Source organism: Corapipo altera, unplaced genomic scaffold, assembly GCF_003945725.1.
Source record: "Corapipo altera isolate COAL_440 unplaced genomic scaffold, ASM394572v1 113, whole genome shotgun sequence".
NCBI classification, from domain to species: domain Eukaryota; kingdom Metazoa; phylum Chordata; class Aves; order Passeriformes; family Pipridae; genus Corapipo; species Corapipo altera.
This window is the reverse complement of record NW_020884895.1, coordinates 4,664,803-4,686,651: the sequence shown is the minus strand read 5'-3', so window position 1 is coordinate 4,686,651 and position 21,849 is coordinate 4,664,803. Positions and strand designations below refer to the sequence as shown.

The 21,849-nt window shown below is 40.2% G+C and overlaps 1 protein-coding gene across 2 annotated transcripts in view; it reads left to right on the top strand.

Annotated features, from left to right (window-relative positions):
* Positions 1 to 203: 203 nt before the first annotated feature.
* Positions 204 to 21,849, top strand: part of FXR1 (FMR1 autosomal homolog 1) — a 32,935-nt gene continuing 11,289 nt past the window's right edge. For both annotated transcript variants that reach the window (XM_027647143.1, XM_027647144.1), the window contains exons 1-9: positions 204 to 335; positions 9,801 to 9,853; positions 12,631 to 12,724; positions 13,762 to 13,833; positions 15,994 to 16,142; positions 16,606 to 16,699; positions 17,564 to 17,680; positions 17,780 to 17,950; positions 20,905 to 20,983. In XM_027647143.1, the coding sequence (XP_027502944.1) occupies positions 285 to 335; positions 9,801 to 9,853; positions 12,631 to 12,724; positions 13,762 to 13,833; positions 15,994 to 16,142; positions 16,606 to 16,699; positions 17,564 to 17,680; positions 17,780 to 17,950; positions 20,905 to 20,983 (880 nt within the window). In that variant the 5' untranslated portion in view covers positions 204 to 284. The remainder of the gene's footprint in view (positions 336 to 9,800; positions 9,854 to 12,630; positions 12,725 to 13,761; positions 13,834 to 15,993; positions 16,143 to 16,605; positions 16,700 to 17,563; positions 17,681 to 17,779; positions 17,951 to 20,904; positions 20,984 to 21,849) is intronic.

Genomic DNA, 21,849 nt, shown 5'->3' with positions numbered 1-21,849 from the left:
GGCCGCTCCCGCGGGGGCTCCCGCGCTCTCCCCTCAGCGCCGGCGGGCGGGGACGTAACGGCGGGGAGCCCTTCCCGGGAACCCTTTCCCGCAGGGAACGCCCCGCTCCGCCGGCAGCAGGGAGCCCGTCCCGGGAGCCCGTCCCGCAGGGCCCGCCCCGCTGAGGCGCGGGAGGAGCCGGGGGACGGCCCCGGCGGGCTGGGGGCGGAGGGGGCGGGCGGCGCTCGCTCCCCCCGCGGTGACAGTTTCTAGAAGCTCGTCCCGGCGTCCTTTGCGGCCCCAACATGGAGGAGCTGACGGTGGAAGTGCGCGGCTCCAACGGGGCCTTCTACAAGGTACCGGCGGCGGGGGCGGCGCGGGGGGCTCCGCGCCCGGCGGGGCCGGGGCCGAGGGGCCGCGGGGGAGGGCGCGGGCAGCGGGGAAGGTGCGGGGGGCGCGGGGCCGGGGGCGGCGGGGATGGAGCGGGGCGGAGGCGGGGGGCGGCGGTGACGAGGCTGGCGAGGGCTGCGCTCAGGGGAGGGTCGTGTGGTGGGAAGGCAGAGCCGCCGGCGGGGCCGGGGGGAGCAGATGCGCGGCGGGGGGGATTCCCCGGGCCTTCATTTTGGGGAGGGTGGGTGGGTGTGGGAGGGGTTGATTTTTCGGGATGTAGGGGCTTTTGGGTGGGATGGGGCGAGCCGGGACGGTAATAATGATTTTTAAAATATTTAAAATAATTTTTTCTGAGATTCCGAGTTTATTTATGCCATCAGAAATCTTCCTTCACCATCACCCTCCCTGGAATGTCAGGATGGTACAGGATCAATGCAGAATACTCTCAGCTGTTGCCTGTCAGTCATTTTCCCTTAAGCCTGGCTTCAGATGTTTAAGAATCCCAGCTCTTTTTATGGCAATAGCCTCCTGTCTTCCTTTCGAGAAGGGCTGATTCCAGCCGGTATTGTGAGCACGCAGCGTGGCTGTGTTCTGGGAGGATTTAATCTCAGGACTCTCTTTAGCTATTGTGCCCAACCACATGCACAGCCAGTGTTGCACTGGGGGGCGTGGGGTTGTCCTTTTTCTTTTTTTTCCCCCCTCTGAACTTCCTGTGTGCAGCTGTGGATTTGGCTTGGAAGTCATGTGGTAATTTTACAGTATGTGCAGGCAGTTGGTTTTAAGGGATTGCAACCAGCTGACTTCAGGAGTTAGTTTTTTCAACTGGCCATGACAAATGGGAGATACTCTTATGGGAAAAGAATGCAGCGGGGTAACCTGCATCCCCTTGGTAGGGAACCCTCTGAAATTTTTTACTAAAATCAATAGATAATAAATTTTCTAAATCAGATACATTTTTTTGGCGAACTCAAAGTAACAAACACAGAAACCCACATTAGAATCATTTGTATCAGGAACAGGATGCTCCTAAATAGAATTAATTTTTTTCACCCCCCCGCTGCCCCTTAGGAAGTCCAGAATTTGGAAATGCTCTTCTTAGCTTTCCATTTTCTACCTTGTGATCTTGGATGAGTTTACAAACCATGGATTAGTTGTTTCTTCTGCTTAAGAGGAATGTGAGACTCACGGGAGTATGAGCAGGTGTGCTGAATTCTTTGACTGAAGGGATATGTGTGCACAGAATTTATTACAATAAGCCTGATGTAAAATCTGCAACGATGACATCTCTTCCTAAGTCAGTGAGAATTGTCAGACTTGAATTAGCACCATTGTGTGTTTTAGCCATATGAACACTAGCTAACAAAAGCAGAAGTTTTAATTAAAAATGGCAGAATGGCTTTGAGATCAATGAAATGAGGATTAAGTCCAGTGGTGGCATCTTCATGGTGGATGAAGGCAGGTTAGAGTGATTGGATGTGCCATGATCAAAGCCTCAATTCAGTCATCCACTGTCAATGTGGAGGGGAAGAAAAACCACAAAAACCAAAAAATACAAACCAAATAGACCAAAGAAACACAATTTTAAAAGATTATTCTTGTGAGCTACATGCAGTGCAATATGTCAGTGACTCCATTTTGTGAGTCTTACAGTTGAAGTAGGCAGAGGCTCTGCAGTATTTTGGAACTAGGTAACAGTCCTAGACACTTGCTGTTTAAAGTTTCTGAAGCAAAGGAGCGAGGTGTGTCAATCACATTTAAGAAGCAATTATCATGTTGTGTGCAAGATAAGGAGAAGAAACTCATGTTGTCTGAGCCACATGACATTGTATGGACGGTGGCAAAAGTTTTCTGAAGAGAAAAGCAGAATTTGTAAGATGGGATGAAATTTGAGGTTTGCCCTTAGAACAATCTGAATTCAGAGTCATTAGCATGACATACCTCCAGGTACATGAGATGAGAAAGATTGCACTGTGCCAACAGAGATAAAAACCAAAATAATTATGTAAACAGTAACATGAGAGTTTGGGTTTGGGTTTTTTTAATGGGTTGTTACTATGGTCTGCAACTTGGCTGTAGTAGAACACATAGTGTTTAAATCTGTTGGAGCATTATAGTGGGTTTTCAATATTACTGGAGGTACAACCATGGTAAATGATACTCTACATAGATTCTTTTGTTCCTCTAATAACTGCTCTTCAGTTTTAAGGGGGAATTCTTTGTACCTATTGGAAGAACATATATTGTATGTATGCATTATGAACATATATGGATACACTATGGTTGCTATAAATTAGTACAGAAAATTAAGCTCTCTATTAAAATACATGAAAACTCAAAATACTTTTCATGATGCAAGAATCAGTGGACAGCAGCTGTGGTTATGGTAGATTCCAAGGTACCCTTTTAAGTTTTTGTGCAAGAGAAAGCATAATTGTGATCTAATTTTAAACTCCTATTTCTAAATAACCAAACTAATTTGTGCTTTTTTTTTTACATTGCTTTACATAATTGATATAATCTGGAGAACAGGACAGCATTTACCTTGTGTTTTATCCCAAGTTCTCAACCACTACACAGCAGAGCCAGTGTTCAACCACTTCCTACAGTTCAGAAGACTTTGAGTGTATCATAATATTGAGCATCCATTGTCTTTGGAGAACAGATGGCACTGATGGGACTTGAAGTGGTGACGGACTTTGGAAAAATGAGGAGGTTTGTGCTATGGAACAGAGGGGAGAACAGACAGGGTTGCTGAAGTCTCCTAGTTAAGGGGTTGCATATGTTTGAGGTGCAGTGAAGGTGTTCTGAGAGCAGAACAGTTGATGGTTTTTAGGTGAGGGCTAGATGGCAGGTTAGTCTTTCTTTGGGATGTTAGAGTACTTTTTTCATATGTGAAATGGCCAAAAATATCTGGATTTCTTTGGCCTGTGTATGAGTCAAAGAGAGTGGAAGCTGAATACTCCCAGCCTCCTCTTGGCCTGACTGCAGTGTTGGCAGGATGATGTCTCTGTGTCATTAAGATCATGAAGTAGTTCACAGACTCACAGAGGGTTGAGGCTGGCAGAGACTGTGGGAATTCATCTGGTCCACACCCCTGCTCAAGCAGGGCCACCTAGAGCCAGTTGCCCATGTCCAGATAGCTTTTGAATATCACAGAGGATAGAGAGTCTACAACCTCCCAAACAACCTGTCCTTCTGCTCAGTCACTCTCATGGTAAAAAAAAAAGACTTTCCTAACATTCATACAGAAATTTCTGTGTTGCAGTTTGTGCCCATTGCCTCTGGACCTGCCAGTTGTAAAGGGCTCTTGGAAGAACAAGGCTAAAGCTTCTGTTTTACACAGTATCTCCATCAGCCTGTGTGTGCTCACTTGAATGCAAATCAGAGCCCTGGGGATGCACTTTATTCATGAGGAAGGATGTCAGCTGCTGTGAAATAGGTTGGGCCTTACAGTAAGATCCAAGGTACATCGATTGAGCACCAAATCACTTCCTCTACTTAAGTCTTTCAGTAGCATCTGAATAACTCTGAAAGATCCCTTGCATTCTTCCTTGTAGGGACTTGAATGTGCTAGAACATGGTGCTACATGCTCTTCTGTTCTTTCAGTTCTACAGTAGTAGCTATTTAGAATATATAAGGGCATAGAATAAATAAAGACATGAATGGAACTCAGCCTTTAATTTACAGGTTCTGAAGTGCTTCCTTGTTGTTCTGTTCCTGTTTCAAGAGGTGCAGTTGTTCTGCTAATAGGACTAAACAAAGTGCTGGTAGCAGGAGTTGGCACTGGCCTCAAGGTTGAGACTAGCCAAAATATGACTGAGGGGAAAAAGTGATGAATGAAAAGTACACACCATTTCTCCACATGTAGAGTCAAAGCATGATGAGCAATTCTGTGGGAGAAAGAGTTTATGCATCAATAAAAGTATAATTATTTTTTAATTTTTCTTACAGTTTTTAATTAGTGGCTTTGAAAACAACTTGAGTTATTTTGAGTGGCTTTTAGCTTGATGGCTGTTAAACTAGGAACTTGTCATTAGGAGTGTAGCTTACACAGTTATTCACACACAAGTACTGTACCAGGGAACTTGGTAACTTGAATGACCTTTGGCTTTTTCTTTGAAGGTCTCAACTGTGTTATAATGGTCAGCATTTTTAATTACATCTAGCCCTATATCTGTATGGGTGGGAAATTTCAGACATTTTAAAGGTGCTGGTGGTCTCTTGAAAGTTGTGTAGAGTCCTGCAAGAAGTAGCTGTAGTCATTGTTGCTTTTGACAAGCCATTTGCTTGAGCCTTTTAGGGAGATGCCAGAGGTAGTGCTTATTGATTGCTGAGGTACCTGATCAGTGGAGGGTGTCTTCTGGAAGTTTTGCCCTTTGGGAATATGCTTATGAAGAAAGCAGTATAAGCAATGAGTCATTTAGATTTCCATGAATAAACCTAAACCAGGGGATTCAGTGCTGAGGTTCTTGCATAACTGTCAGAAAGATCCTTGAATTTACATGTTGTAATAATTGTGATTATGAATGGAAATAAGTAGTAATGTCATAAATGAAACTAAAATGGATATGATAGTATTTTTCTTACCTAATGCCTGTTTGTAATGTTTGTGTTTTGCAGCAAACTACAGCTGCTTGCTTTTTTCAATTCCTTGTATAAGCAGGTGCAGCTAATCACTCCTAATGAAAATAATACTTCACCAAGTTCATTCTTTCCTGTCAAGTGATTTGATTATTTACAAGTTTCTTGCGTTTGCTTTGATTTATTTTCTTTTTTTTTTCCTTGGGGGCTCAGCATGAGATGCATCCCTCAGTAATAATTATTTCATGTATTTCATTATTTCATGAAACAGTTCTGTATCAGTGTTAGAAATGCAAAGGGTTCTCGCATCTGAAAAGGAGGGAAAGGCTTGGTAACTGGATATAGGCTGCTTGACCTTTATGTCACTGGTTCAGAAGCAGTCCATGGTACCAGATGCCCAAGTGTTTGCTGTTTGGAATTGAGTCAGCAGTGGGTAAAGTGATATTAATATGGTTTTTAGTGTGCAGGTATGTGGGACTGAAAAGCCAGCACGGTGGTTGTCCCGGAAAGAAAGTTTGCAGCTAAACTAACAGCACCTCATTTTTAGATTCAGCCACCCTACTTGGGGGTCAGATGAACTTAAGAAAGCAGGATGCAGAGGGACTGGCTGTTTTACACATTTTGTGACTTTGTCTGGAACTGGATTTAAAAACAAGTTGTGTATGTGTATATATATGTGTATATATATATATATATATATATATATATATATTTATATACACAGACACAGAGACATACAGTTCACTGTAAGGGCACTTCAGTAAGTCTTGATCCGTTTATGTTATCAGCAGATCCTAATCCTAAATCCATGAGCAAAACACAGGTAAAAGGGAAAGAGTGTGTCTGTTATGGAATGAAGTCTCAGCTGTAGTGATTTTGGTGGCAAATGATCCATTCTCAGTTCCCTGCCCCGTTCACCCGGCCCTGGGTCCAGCCCTGTGTTAGATTTGCCGGGTCTCTGATCCCGTCCTTTCCAGGTGCTGGTGTTGGGAGCCCAGCTCCTGCCAAGTGAGTGGCAGAGACAGGTCTGAACCCAAGTGCCTGTGGAGCCAACAGGACATTAATAGCTGGAGTACAGTACAGTCTCCTGCCTCCTGAGTGAGCAGGGCATACATGGACTGCCAGAGATCCTGCTCCCAGTGCACGGAATGACTGACACTAATATCTGCACGGGCCAAATCAGGGGTTTGGCAAGATGAAGTCATGCCAATTTTTCTTCCTTTCCTGCCCTCCACAGTTTTGTAGGTGGTGTAAAACACACACAAAGGTTATATGTAAACTTGCTTGCTAATAGTACGGTTCCTCACTATGTGTTTTGATGTATGTTTGGTGCCCTGTTGTTAGCTCTGCCTCATTCCTCTGTTTAGAATGAAGATCCATGGAGTGATATGTTAGGAACATAGGACTCTTCAGACTTAGATGCTGGCATTTTCTGTCTTAGGCAACACTGCTAAATTAAATTTCAGTAATGGAGCACCTTGTTCATTTGAGCAGAGGTTAAGGTGATGTATCATTACTTAATTTAGTAGAGAATGTTTTTGATACAATATCAGACATGAGTAGTGCAAATCTATTTATATAGGCTACCTCACTGATAAAGAACTCCTTCAAAACTCCCTAGTTGAAAAGCAGGATATTTACTTCTCTGTTTTATGTGCACCACACCCTTTCTGAAGAAATCCTTGTGAATTTATGGGATTTACTCTAAACTTTTGATGTAAAAACATCTGGTTTGTATTGTGAAATATCTTAATGTCATGGGTTTTTTTGTAAAACCTTTTTTTTTAAATTAAATAATCCTAGGCTCTTGGAACACTTCTTTTAAAACTACACTGAATCTCATCCCAACATGCATGAAATCTATTTCTCTTTTTTATCTTGAAGTTGTGACAGCTGATAATGTGTATAGTCAGGATTGTAGGTAGGAAAGAATGTGCAGGAATTTTTACTTTAAGCAAATGTTCTGATGATCCTTTTGGTATCTTTCTTGGCCATAATGGAATAATTTCTTAGAAAGCTGTATTTAAAACCTGTGTTGAATTCTCATTGTTTCTAGTTACAAATGAACCATACAGTCTGTAATACCTCAGAGGCTGCTCTGCTTCAGTTCCCATAAATGGGATCCCATCCCCACAGCTGTAATGAAATTGATAAGAATTGTACTTGGGATTTTTGACATTTATGTTTCTCCTTCACTGTTAGTCCTGTGTTCATCTGATCAGATTTTTTTCAGGCGTCACAACAATATAATTATTTAATGATTATGTAATTTTATTTAATACTTTACACATGTGCATTTGTGACCTCAAGTGCATACTTCATAAATGCTATACTTGATTTTGAGTATTTCTGATATGGAAATACTAGGGAGTGAAAGAGTTTGGGAATGCCAGCTGAAAAAGCTGTTCAGGTAATTCCAAGGCAGTTGCTGCCCACGTGTCTGCCGTGAGTCTGCATTGTATTGTCCTGTGGGAGGGGAGAGCAGCGCGCACGCTTTGAACGGGAGGACTTCCCTCTGCCAAGGGCTTCCTGAAACCCACATGGGGTTGTAAAATGCACAGACTCTTTGTTGGAATTTGTACTTCAGATTTTATTAAAAAGTGCCCAGTGCTCCTGTTTATGCAGCTGACGTTTGTGCAGTGTCAGCTGCTGGTCTGCTGAGAGCCATATCTCTGCACTACTGTTCCACTTCGGCTCTGGTGTTCTTCAGTGGGGCTGAGCTTGTAAAGTCACTGTGAATACTGAACCTTTTTGTGCCTTACACAGGAAAGCAGCACTTCACCTGGCAATGGGCTCGTTGTCTGAAATAGTTTGATTAGTTTTTTGCACTTCTTTTGTGTTATTAATGAAATCTGTAGATAGTGGATTCAGGACTTCCTAAACTCTACAGAGTATTAAGTTCTGAATGTTTTTCAGATGTTTTATGGTACCTAATTGATTTTGGAGTTGTGTTTTTTAACAAAGGAAAGAACTGAATTCAGATCTGCAGAATAAATTTTTAGCTACTATAGGCTCACCTTAGAAACTAAATACATATTGAGCACTGTGAGAACACAAAGTAACATAAATAAGAGATCAGGTTCAGCTATGAATTAAAGCAGCATAAAGAGGCAAAGACAGCTTTGAATCACAGTCTCTTGGAATGCAGATAAATGGCTGTTAATCTCTCTCTGTAAATACTGCTTTCTGTTGATAAGTTGTCATGTAGTGGAATGCTAGACAGTCTGAGGTTGGTTTGCAGTGCTGTGACTTGGGTGTTTTGCCCCTGAATAGAGTTTGGATGAATTGTAGTAGAATAACTGTTATTTCCTGCACTTTATGCCACGTTAATTTGTCCCCATGTAGAGGCTCGTTTAAAGGGCACATTTGGTAGCATAAATTTGGTAGAAGTTCTGCTTTTCCTCTGTTGCTGGCTTACACATATTTTGGGCAGTAAAATTTTGTGTGCTCTTTGCATCCTTAAGCAGACAGAGCTCTGTATTCCCATCCAATTCACCTGTCCAGAGACTCCCTGAAACTGAAAGTCCTTGATTATGGCTGTATTTTATTATCAACTGTTTCAGTTACTTACCTTTCCAAGAAGGAGATTTGCCTTCCTTCCCTTGCAGTGGCAGGATGGCCTTTGAGAGGGTTTATTTTATTAGGAGCACTCTGGGTGGTTGAGCAGGATGATTTCTAGTGACCTGCTTTGTTCAGGGTTACCAGTGTGCTTTCTGCTAGAACCAGTCTTTTGTGTTGCTGACAGATGGGTTTGAGGGAAGCTCAGGGGGCAGAAAAGCAGGTTTTGAGCAAAAGCCTTTACAGCATTGCCCGAGCAGAGCTCAGGTAAAAGGAGATTTGTTTTTATAGGCCCTTTGCAGCCCAGCTGTCAGTGTGGGCTCCTTTACTGTCCGTCATTACATGGAGGGATCTCCTGTGTCAGAATTTATCTTTCCCTGAGCTGACACATAATACCTCTGTGGGCTGGTTGCTCCTTGCACAGGTGATATGTTCTTCGTCCTCCTCAGCTGGCAGTTTCTTAAGTGGATATAATCCATTCAGCAGATTTCCTGGAACTTCTCTTAACATAGCTGTGCAGCTCTCTTACTCCTTTAAAACTGCAGGGTCCTGCTTGACCACCTCTGCTTGGGCAAATACCAGGCTGTAGCAAAAGCAGGAGTAGTGGGTTTTTATCATTTTTTTAATTTATTTTTTTTTCAGCATGCCTGCCTGCCTTAATCAAGAAATTAGGAACTTAATTTTACATTTTTGACATAACCAGTGCCCCTTAAATATAAGCACAAAAAACTGAAATACTGTATTCTCTTTGTTTTCCTGAGAGGTCCTACAGGCATTTGGCCTCATACAGTCCCCAATTTAGTACCTGAAAGATGATACCATAACTAGCTCTGTGGCAGCCTCAATTGCCAAATTTGATCCAAACTTGCTGTGATAATGTTCTGAGGGACAGTTGTTTGGGATTCAGTTTTGTGTTGAGAAGAACACCTGTGAAGCAAATAATGCTGTGCACAGCTTTTTGACTAACTCCCCTTGCCTGGATTTGTCTCATTGTGTTCCTGTAAAAACACTTGTGCACACCTATGGGTAAAACAGAACTTCTTATGGTGAGTTCAGTTGTAAATGTGCTGGTCAGATTTGAGCAGTCATTGGAAGCAATCCCTGTGCTCTGTACGTCTTGGAACAGCCTGCTAAGGATATCAGCAACCTTGTGGAACAGTGGGACTGTGTCTTGAATCTTTCCTAAATTGGAACCTTAGTGATGGTCTTGGCTCACTTTCAGACTGTATTGAGATTGCTGCCTTACATTAATTTCACAGGCATTCTTCTAACAAACGTGTTTTTGTTTTAGGGATTTATCAAAGATGTTCATGAGGACTCCCTCACAGTTGTATTTGAAAACAAGTAAGTATTTTATTTTAAAAATAATAATTTGAAAACTAGATTGTTATTTCAGTTTTGTGCTTTTGCTGTTGGTTTTTTGTTTGATTGTTTTTCCATTAAGAAGTAGATTTTTCTTTAGAAAGGTGTAGTTCTAGAAGGACAGGCTCATTGTTCTGTTCAGCTTCCATGAACTGACTTCTTGAATCTCTGTATCAGAATTCAACTCATCAGTTACACAGTCCTGTCCATTCTCTGGTATCTTTAGTGATGCCCAAAGATGTGACAGCCAGATTTAATTAAAATAAGAACAAGTGGTGCAGGTTTGATACTCTTACAGGAAAGCAGATGAAAAACACTAAAGTACTTAAATAAGCAATTCTGTGTATGTCTAATCTGAGGAATAATGATCAGTATTCTCAACCAGAGAAAACCAGAAATGTCCTTATGGTGATTCTTTTTTAACTATTAGGAAAATAAATACATTTATATATCCAGTCAAAAGACCTATTGCTTTTGAGTAGAAAAGCATGCAAATCTGGAAGTATATCTTGAAAAAGAATTATCCTTGAGGCCCTCTTCATGTAACATATAAACACAGTGGTGCTGCTGGGGACTTGTAGGGGCAAGCCAAGGATAATCCATGGGATGGTAAAGTACAAATGGGTACCTGTTGTTCAGTGTTCAGACTGATAACACCATGGATTACCTGGGAGATTCCAGTGCTAATTCAAAATATTCTGTGAGCTACATCCTCTTTCCTGTTTCCCTTCCAGTTACTAGGTGGAGATCCTATAAAATGTGTCAACTTTTGATGTAAAAATTGTTACTAAACTCTGCCAGCTCTAACCTGTAGGTTAGTCTTTGAACCTTTCTTCAGGAAAGATTGCTGGATAATAAAGGTAATGCTAGGGAGTGTGCAAGTATGTCTTTATAAACAATGTTTATAATCCTGGTTACATAATCCCAGGGTGTGGGATGTCTGTATTGTCTGGGTATACATACATACATGTGTGTAAAAAGAAATCCTAGAGGGGGAAAAAAAGTAATCCTGGGGTTTACTCTGTGAAGTCCAATCTTTGTTTCCTTTTAACCTGTTTTCTAGTCCTTCTTTTATGAAAAGAGTTGAAAGATGACTTGGCAACTGTAATTTGTACTAGCACCGAGGTGGTTATGGAAGCTGTTACCGTCTCCTGGGTTTTCATATTCCACTGCAAAACCCAACAAATGAAGAGAAATTGGGTCCTTTGACCTATCTATGGTCTGAGGAGTTGTGACAAATTTTCAATTTCATATTCAACATCCATATTACTTTTTAAAGAAAAGCAATTGCTTTGCTTTCAAAGTATTTACTTTCGTGTCAGAAACCAGATAAACTAAAGGAAGTGCCAGTGGTTCACAGCAGGGGTGTAATTGTTAGCAAGCACATTTCTGCTATTTAGTATCCGTGTTATCCATGTGTTTTACAGAAGGCCTGGCAGCAGCAGCCATGTTCCAAAAAGGATGGGCTACAACATATTGAGGGTGTTCTGTTGCCTAAAAGTAGTTCTGATGAGGAAGTGTGTTCACAGTTCTAGTCACTTTACTGTGTGATGTAAACCTGGCCAGTTCTTATGCTTTTTACTGAGTTCATAAGAGCTTTAGCAGAAGTGAAGTTGGCAAGAGTGTCCTGTCCTCTCACTGTTGTGACAGTGATCATCACTAACTAAATAAACACATCTATTCTGCAATAGGCAGTCTAAACCGTCACTTGCGTTTTCTGCCGTTGTTAGCCAACCTTTATCTACAGTTATTGTAAGGTTCCCAAAGTTAGGTGTACTAGCACAGACTGCTGACAACGAGTTTGTGGCCACAGCAATACTTAATTAAGAGACATTGTTGGAGAGTAAGAAAGCAAAGAACGAATGCAGAAGTTTCAGGAACTGGAAACTTTTATTACTGTATAAGATAGAAAATTGGATCTTGAGGTGCAGTTTCATAGAGGCTCATTGGAGTTTGAAGCAGCCAAAGCCTTCAGTTAGGTTTCTGCCTGAAAGAGTGAGGAACAGCTGATGTTATTCTACAGATTTACAGAGTAGAAGGAAAAGGAATTTCAGGAAAAAAAGGGTATGAATTGCTCCAGTAATCTTCATAAAATGCACTGAAAATACACACTTCTACAGGTAAAATGCTTTGTAGAGCCAACCATAGTAAAATAAATATCCTTTCTGTACAAGAAGGTAAAATTTAATTTTATATACTGAGAAATGATTGGTATTAATAAGCAGATATAAAGATATGTTTTGATTTGAATCCGTTTGCCAGACATTGGAGAGTGTCAGCAAGTTTGCAGGTAGAAATATAAAGTTTTGTTAAAGATCAGAGTCAGATTTTCCTGTAATATTTAAAACTTTGGTGGTTAGAAGTTGAAATGTTAAATATGAGGTGGAGAAATGGTTGAACCCCGTGGTTGCTTGGTGGACTGCAAAGCAGAGCTTACATCTGTATAAAGGCTCTGACTTGAACAGTAGAAATGTTAAGTACAGCATCTGATAATCTTTCCTTGGGGTTTTGTGAAAGCCATAAGAAAGGCCAGTCAAGTTAAATTTTTCAGTTAATTTAAAAATCTTGTCATTAAGTATCTTCCCAGGTATACTTTTGTCTTGGCATGATTGTTTTGTTCCTTTGCTTATAAGGTTTGCTTTCTAGCAACAAGAAAACAGAATTGCTTGTATGGAAAAAATGAGTTAAAACTCGGAGTTCTAAAATTAAAATGAAGAAAATAGTAGAAAAATAATATTTAATGCCTCTTCAACTTTCAGTTGGCAACCAGAGCGCCAGGTGCCCTTTAATGAAGTCAGATTACCACCACCCCCTGACATCAAGAAAGAAATTGGTGAAGGAGATGAGGTGGAGGTGAGTGTATCCTCATGACCTGTCCTGAGTTGTAACTGGTTGTCCATTCAAGGCAATGTGATGATTGTAAGTGCCTGACCAAGGTGAAGGTGTGAAAGTCTCTAGAAGTGATTTATTAGAATTTTAGTGAAGCTGTGACATTTCAGTTTTTCCACAAAACTACCAATGGAGGCTTTTCAAAGTCTAAAACTTAAAAGAGCTGAGAAGGTTTTAATTCTGGAACTAAAACTAGGCAGTTTTCATTTTTGACCTCAAATGGAAGTGTTGGAAATGTTTTGATAAAAAGATGTAATAAAGCTCCTCCAAAAACAAGAGTTTTAAACCTAGTTGAAGTATCTGGTACAATCTGATAGGGAATTGTGTGAATTACACTGTTCCTGCAGAGAAACAGTGTTAATTAGAAGTGATGTATTAAACCAAGAAATCAAAAGGTGTGTATTCTCTTTCCAGCTCATTGCAGTATCTCCTTGCTATTGTAAAATTTGTTTAGTCTACTTGCAAATGACTTTAGCCTGTCAGAAATGTATAAGGAGTAAATAAAACTTGCAGAAGATGAGGAAAGTGAGTTTCAAGAGCCATCTATTCTGTATTTGATCTTACATTAACTTGGTAGCATTTGTTTAATATGGAATATGTAGTCATGTGATGACTGCTTCATTTTACTAGTCCTTGATATATCAAGTAAGCCAAGGACAAAACAGAAATCTGAATTATGGACTTATTCTGTGTGTGAACTTCCAATGGGAATACAATGTTTGAATTTACTGAGGAATTGCCCATGAAGAAGTCTTTAGCCAAGATTTTATCTCCCTTTAGAAATTTCTTTTGAATTGTCAGTAATATATGCAAAGGAAATCTGTTCACAGTCCTTGGAGTGCAAGAAGCATGTGACTGGATAATTTACACAAAAATTACTTCTGTATGGAATAGTATTCCATTTTAATGAAAATCAGAAAAATTCTTACTTTATTATACGTGCAGGTAAGTGAATTATGTTTGTATGCACTTTCAGTGTTTCTTACAACTTTCATTTTCAGGTTTATTCCAGGGCAAATGACCAAGAACCTTGTGGCTGGTGGCTGGCAAAAGTTCGAATGATGAAAGGAGAGGTAAAGGATTATTTTAAAACCTATTGATTTCATGGCATCACATTAAATACAGTAAATAGAAGGTTATTTGTCATGAAAAAAAGCCCTCTGAATAAAGTACTACAAATACAAAAACATGACAAAAGAGAACTGTAAGTTGAAATGACCCATGTTGCATTGCACTGCAGAGGGTTGTGTCCTTAGAGCAGAGTAGTTCATTGCTTGGAGGATTGTGTGTATGTACAAGGACAAGACTTAAAACAAACCTACTTTGTGAATTGAACTTGGTGCTAAAAATTAAGTCAAACACTTGTGGTTAAAATCTGTTTATACTCCATAAGTTAAGCATGCTGTAGCTATTGCTGTGTGTTGCCGTGGGTTGTTTTTTGTGTGTTTTTAGAGTGTAGTGAAAGGACCCTGATTGTTTTGGTTTTACGTATGTCAAGTTTATTTTACCATAAATAAATGGTTAGATGCAGCTGCCTAGTAACTTGCAGATCCAGACACTGCAGTGTATAGAGCTGTGTCAGTTTTTGACATAGTCTCATTAAAGCTGCATTTTGTGATAAGACAAGAGAATTTAACTTTGTTAATAGGAAGGGTCCCGTGTTTCAATACTTCTACCGTATCAAGTTCCTAAAACCAAAGGAAACGATGCTCAGAAAAAATAATTGCCCAATTTCTAATATTGTTTAAAAACTGTTAACAAATAGCAGCTTCTGTTGAGCTCTGTAAGGACAAATGGTGGTACATGGATATCAAAGGAAGATTCTGTGTCTTGATCCTTGTGGGTAAGCAGCATGTTAAGAAAACAAAAGGAGGCAGGGTGATTCAAATGATAGTTTTATCTTTTGGGGCTCATATGCCTTTCTTAAATGTCACAGAAATGTGAAATTTTGCTATCAATTACATTGCTGTGCTGCTTATTTTCAGAAAAAGTCATGAAAGCATTTTTTTTAATTCTGATTTTAATTTCATTTTTATCCAATTCTTAAACCCTCAGATGGCTAGTGTCTTTATAGAGGATTGTCAAAATAGTTATTTTATGGAATTGTCCCCCAAAAGAACCTCATAGCTTAGCTTCTTTGTACAGTGTTTGCCATGGTTCCACATTCAGATTTCTTCCTCTAACTATAAATGTGAAATTTAGAAACAACCCGTGTGTTTAATGATAGTTTGCTTTGTGATTGTTCTGATATTCAGAATTGTCTTTAACTATAGGATTTAAGTTTTTAGAGTATATAGTGGTAGGTCTCTTAAATTTAGCTGTCTGTTTAGTGTTTATTTTCATTGTCATTTCTTGGTTTTTTATATGTTTCAAAGCAGCCTTATGTGATTAGGATGATTCTTAAGCTAAAGAAAACCTTGAAACTGGAAAATAGCATGTGGAAAAGTGTCACAATCGTTGTGATTTACTTTTTCTGGATACTTGAGTAAATTGTGTGTGTTGACTAAAACAAATAAGGAAACAGTTTTGAGGGAGGAAGAGGAGAATGTACTGCTGCACTTTTAAGTTGCAGACAGGTGGAAGGGAGGGGAGGAGAAGGCTGCATCCCTGGCACAGAGTTAGGGATCCTCAGGGATACTGTGCACAAGCCTCTTTATACTTGCATGTGTTGGATGGAAGCGTAGGAGTAGATTGTTGGTAACTGTTAAATCTTCTTAGTTCTCTTGCCTTCCTAAATTTGGCATAGTATGTGTCAAAAAGAGATTTAATTTTTGTATGTCTTTTGATCTTACATGATTCACAGGTAATTTGCCCATGGAATCAGTAGATTTGCCTTGCTTGCTTGTTTTAAAGTGTTGCAGAGTAGATGTTTCTGTGAAGGAAGATTCTCTGTTAGGTATAACTTAGAATTGCAGTTCCAATAAACATTTTGAATTTTGGAACTTAAACTGAACTAATGATGGTATTTGAAAGAGGGATGGGTATGGGAAAATTAATCCAATATGCTGCTGTGGGGAACTGAAGGTTTGCTGATAACAGTGCTCTGACTTCACTGAGGAATCAGAGAGGTGCTGAACATGGCCAGGCTCATTAGTGTAGAAACTGTATCAACTTAGATTTATGTTCTTGTCTATATCTTCATATTTGGTACCTCCTTGGATATGCTGTTAATGTTACTATGTCTCTGTTGATCCTTACTGAAGTTACCATTTTTAAAAAAAATTCTTCCCTAGTTCTATGTCATTGAATATGCTGCTTGTGATGCCACTTACAATGAAATTGTCACGTATGAACGACTCCGACCTGTGAATCAGAATAAGACTGTCAAAAAGAACACCTTTTTCAAGTGCACAGTGGATGTTCCAGAAGACCTCAGAGATGCGTGAGTAGCTCTGCACACTTCTTAATAAGGCATTTACTTAGAGGAGGCAGAGAAAAAACCCACTTGGTTTGTGTTTTAGAGGCCAGTTTGCAGGTCCGTGAGGAACCTTAAGGGTGGCTGTGGCTGCAGGAGCTGGTTTAGAAACTGCTGAGTGGGATCCCTGCTGAGCTTTTGGGGTGGGGACAAAAGGCAAGTTCTGAGATAGGAACTTTGGGTCTTGTTTTTTGCATGTCCAGGTGATGCACTTCACAGTGGGGCTGTTACTGAGACTTGCCAGATAACCGTGATGGCATAGAATCCCCAGAGAAACAAGCTCTGGAACCATGTTAAAGAGAATGGGAACTTCCCTGTTTCTCAACAGTCTTTGCCATAAACTACTGAAACATTCCTGGATCTTATCATGTTTTTACATGTTCAGTTTTGATGCAGCTTGTTGAAATAACGCTCATCTTTGTCTCCTTAGGTGTGCTAATGAAAATGCACATAAAGATTTCAAGAAAGCTGTGGGAGCATGTCGAATTTTTTATCATGCTGAAACTGCTCAACTAATAATATTGGTAAGTAATTATTTCCATGTAAATTTTGCATGAATTCTCAGTATATTGCTTATGGGAAGTGTACAGCCAGCTGTGTGTGTATGGAGAATGGTTTAACTTGTCAAGCTATACAAATTGTGAGAGATTTAGTGTAAGCAGGTGTATTTAAATTTAATCTTTGATTGTAGTCCTGCACTGTATACAACCTAAATTTAGGAGCAGCTTTCAGTGTCATTGTTTTTATGACTTTTGTCATTCTCAGCTGAGTAAAACCAGTTTACTGATTTTAGCAGGTGGCTTGGAGGTAACTCCAGCTCACTCCACTCTGGAGCAGTAGCTTTCCCCCTGTGCTGTATTACACTGTGCAGTTTGACCCGCGGCTGGGTTTCCATGTGGAGAACTGCACCACTTTAGTGTAGCCATTAAGGAGTTGTTCACTTAGATTCTTCTGTGATGGTTTTCTCTCACTACATAGACTTGCCCCAGAATTAGTTTCTCTTCATGATTCCATTATCCACTTGAACCTCACTCTGCAGAATTGTATGTCCTTGATTATTTCCTTAGCTTTGTCATTTAGACAGTGAGTGGCAAGCATGTATATGGTAGAAAAATATTTAATTTGTTTGTCTGGGCAACATCAACAAGAAAGAGTTACTGTGTTTATTCAGCAGCAAAATCTTTAATGTGAAACATGCTGTGAGTGAGAAGAGATAATTGTTGTTGGTGTTGAATTTCTTGTGCTTTGTTTTGAGGAAGAACCATGTTCATGTAAGGTCTGGAAATTGAGATCATGCTCATGACTTAGTTTCAGTAGGTTCCTGATTTATCCTTTAAATGTGGATTTGCTTAAAAAAACCTAAACTTCATGTTCCTTCTGTTTTGTAGTCTGCCAGTGAAGCAACAGTGAAGAGAGTGAACATTCTGAGTGACATGCATTTGCGCAGCATTCGCACCAAACTTATGCTCATGTCGAGAAATGAAGAAGCTACAAAACACTTGGAGGTAACTCATGGCTCGGGATTCTTGTTGCTTGAAGCTGAGCTCACAGTGGCACGTTACACTGAGTGCATGTGGATGAATCTTCCTTTGTTTTCCCTTCAGTGCACAAAGCAGCTTGCTGCAGCATTTCACGAGGAGTTTGTAGTCAGAGAAGATTTAATGGGACTTGCTATAGGAACACATGGCAGTAACATCCAACAAGCCAGAAAGGTTCCAGGAGTTACTACCATTGAACTTGAGGAGGATACCGGTACTTTCAGAATCTATGGAGAGGTAAGGGGGAACTTTATATGAATCTTTGGAGCATTTCACTCAGTATCTGCTTTTAGAGTGGTGAGAGCTGTACCCAGAATTAAGAGCTGAAAACACCTGAATAGTCCTGAGTGTCTATGTGCGTGTTCACGCTATAACAACTTCCACCACCTGTATTTGAAAAGCAAGCCTTTGTTGCATTGGACGTGTTCTCTCCTAATCGCTCTGTGTGCCGATGTAACTGCACTGTGTATCTTGGGTCAACCTAAGAGAAGCATCATTTGCTACAATTTTACTTGATCATGGATTTTTTTTATTTTTTTTTCTCCTTCGGACATCGTTGGTTCTTCCCCTCCTCCCCTTCTAGTTCCTGTGTGTTTTGCTGTGTGCTGTCTGATCCTCTGAGGTAGCCAAGTGTATCTGCTGCTTCTAACCCTTTTATTTTGGCAATTTAGTGCTGGCATTGGCAAAACAATGGTTTGCTCCAAGTTAATTCCGTTTGTGTGACTCTTCTAAATCTCACAATAGCCTTGAAATGCAGCTGGTCTTTGGACCAAAACGGTGATCCATTCAGGAAGCAGAAGGGTAGTGTAAAAGATACCACTGTCACCAAGGCCCTGTCAGAACATATTTTGAGGGTTTTTCTCTCATATTACCAACTCTGCAGGTGCCACTCACTAAGTCTATGATGTTAACACTTCTAGAAATCTGCGGTTGTCTGCTGTTTCAGGCATCTGAGGTCTTGAATTCTGCTCCATTTATGTCAGGAGTAGAAGTTGGTTGTGGTCGAACGGTCGGATGAAGTTGATCTGTGGAGAGGAGGTCGAACTCCTGTACTTTTCAGTATCTCTGAAGTTCTGTGTCCTGTTTTTTGGATACCTTAAATGCTTCCAGGGGATCAGGGTGACAACAGATCCTTCTCTGATCTGCTACTACCAGTAAATTGTGTCTCAGTTCCTGAAGAAGAATTGGACTAGTTTAAAGGCAGTGGAATGTCGAGTGTATTCCAGTTTTGATCTCTTTCATGTGAATGATGTGATGCGGGAACTTGTGGAAAGGTTACGACTGTCACCAGCCTCTTACAGAGGTGCACAGCAATGGTTATAAATACCAGATACCCCCTAAATAAAAATGCCTTTAGACACATCCAGGCCTGTCCTTGCTGGAAGTGATAACTGCTTCTAAAAATGCCAGGCAGCTTAAATATTCTGATGATAAGGGTTTCAGCATCTGGGTGTACTTGCCTATTCTTTTTGCCTTCTTTTCAACTGAAGTGGGTAAGCAGCCAGGCCCCAGTGGCAGAGTGCACAGGCAGACAATTTTAGGCTGAGATGTGGGGCAGTAGTGAACCAGTGTCATTGACACAGCAGTTGGGGGCTGAGGGTTTCCCACAGCGGATGTTTTGCGTACAAATAAAACTTCAGTGTTGCTCAGTGCCAAACTCTTTGAGGAAAGAAACAGGAAGATAAATTTTGAAGAATATTGGAGATCTCTATGGATAGAAGTAAGTTAAACTGTATGGGATGCTGTTCGTTCTTTTATCCCTGTCTGGTGAAGATCATTTTGGTTGCAAGACCCTTTCCTGGTTGTCTGAACATCTTGTGATGCCTGTACAGACTGTACAGTAACGTGGACGTGTCTTCATTGTATGGGCTGCTGGAGGAAGTAACCAGAGCATGGGTGGACGTGTAGACTGTAATTCAGAGTTAGCAAATGTAGTTGCTAGCAACTGGAATCCTTTGAGGTCTTTAATCTGTGTTCCACTACAGGGAACTGAGAATGCATTGTTTGAACCAGCTTTATGTGCTCTCATGTTGGGGTGTGGATGAATCAGACAGGTTGTACTCATGTACAAATCCTGAGTGCTCATGGCAGAGTGTAGATAGAGGCATGTGGGTGCACTGGAGAGCTCCAGCTCTGGCAGTTATATGTTTTCCTGTAAATGCATTCACTTCGTGTTACTTTACCTTTATTTGGAAAAGAATTGATAAACATACCTGAGGCAGGAACTCTGCTTAATTGTGTCCTATTTCTAGAGTTCACTGAAGGTGAAAACTTGCTAATTTAAGTTTGTGTCATTTGAGCAGTTGCCTTGAGGATGCAGCATAACCCTCGCTCTCCACAATGGCTTCCTGTTCATTTCTTGCCAGTGCTTGATTGCTGCTTTCATTATTTTGAAATCCAATTTGCCCATATTTCTTTTGCTATCATTTTGACCTCTACCAGAAGTACAGGTTTATACATTTTTTTATTCTTCTAGGATTTCCCTGGTTTGATTGAAAGATGCCAGAGCTGGTGGTACTCTTATGTTTTGTGTTGCCTAAAAAATGTCAGATGAAAGGGCTGTGATGTTAGTGTAAAATGGAAATTGTTCTCAGAAGCTGTCCTGGCTGACTAGATGCTGCTATTCTTTCTTTAATTCTACACTTCTGCTGTTGCTAGATTGAAGCCTGGTTTCTTCAGCATCTGTGTAGCTTCAATTAACTCAGGTGATTTCTGTCATTTAATAATAAAACTGTGAGAGAACCTTTACGGGAGTTCTCCCCAGTAACTAGAGCTGCTGTCCTACCTTGGAAAACCTTGTAGATGAACTGGTCAGAAACCAGCATTCTGGAAGGAGAGAACTCTGGTTGTAATATCACAGTGTTTGCTCAAAGCTCTGTCCAACCTGGCCTTGAACATTCCCAGGGATGAGGCGTCCATTTTATTATCTTACAACCTCTTAAAATGCTATTTGAACATGGAAAAATATGTTTTATTAATTACTGATGCTTTGCTTTTCTACTGAATTTTGTCTCTGGGCATTTTGTTCAATTACTTCTTTATCATTTAGTTCAAAACTAGAATAGTCTTGTCTCTGTTCCTCTCTTTTTGAAAATAAATTTGTTTGGAAGACTTGCAGCTGTTGCTAAAAGGTTTTGTTTTTAACATGCTATATTTACAAATAAACTCCATTTTTTAAAATTCATTTCCAGACTGCTGAAGCAGTAAAAAAGGCCAGAAGTTACTTGGAATTTGTGGAGGATTTTATTCAAGTTCCCAGAAATCTTGTTGGTATGTAATACTGCTAAAATGTGAAAACTTGGGGAAAGGGAGCCTAATCAGCATGACTCTGCAAAGAGGATTTAGTTGCCAGTACAATATTCGACTTCTCTCCTTAAGTAGAAAGTGATTAATCTTTTAAAACTATATGTATCAGGGAATTATGAAATTGGATATATTGTTGTTAAGTAATACTTTGTCAGGATTTTAGACTTGTAGTAAATGGTCATATTTGAAGTTCAGATTCTAGTAAAAAAATACGCTTTACTAAATTCACTGCTTCAAAGTGCAGAAACTAAATTCCAAAATTGAATATGGAAATACTGCAGCTGAGTTACAAGAATGACACAAGACAATGCTCCTGTTACTGCTCCCTCCTGGGCTGAGGTTTATCAGAGGTGTTTAAGTGGTTGTGAGCCCCTTTATAGATCAGCAGTGCTCAGTAGTCTCATCTTCAGTTTGATATAGAGGTATTTTTCCATGTTTCAGCTTTATGAAGGTGTAGTTTCTTAAAGCTTAAAAAAAATGCCTATTCTGGTAGTTTCTGTATTAAAAGTCACCTAAAGGTGAGGTTAATTGTGCTCCCCTTCAAGAGAGACAAGTGTCTTTCCCAGGGGATTTTTTTGCTTTTCCCTCGTTCTGCTTCCTTTAGCCTGCTCTTTACTCAAGTCTGGCAGTTCCCTGCTCCACATGACCAGCCTGTGGGCAGTGTGGGCATGAAGGCAGTGTAAAGGGTGCAGGTATTGTACCTGATTCAACACCAGCTTGAATTATCTAGAGGAGAAATTAAAACCTAGGCTTTAACCTCCTGTGGTTTGGGGTCTGGAGCTTGCATATTATAGCAACGTAATTTAAATAATTCATGTGCAAACTTCTAA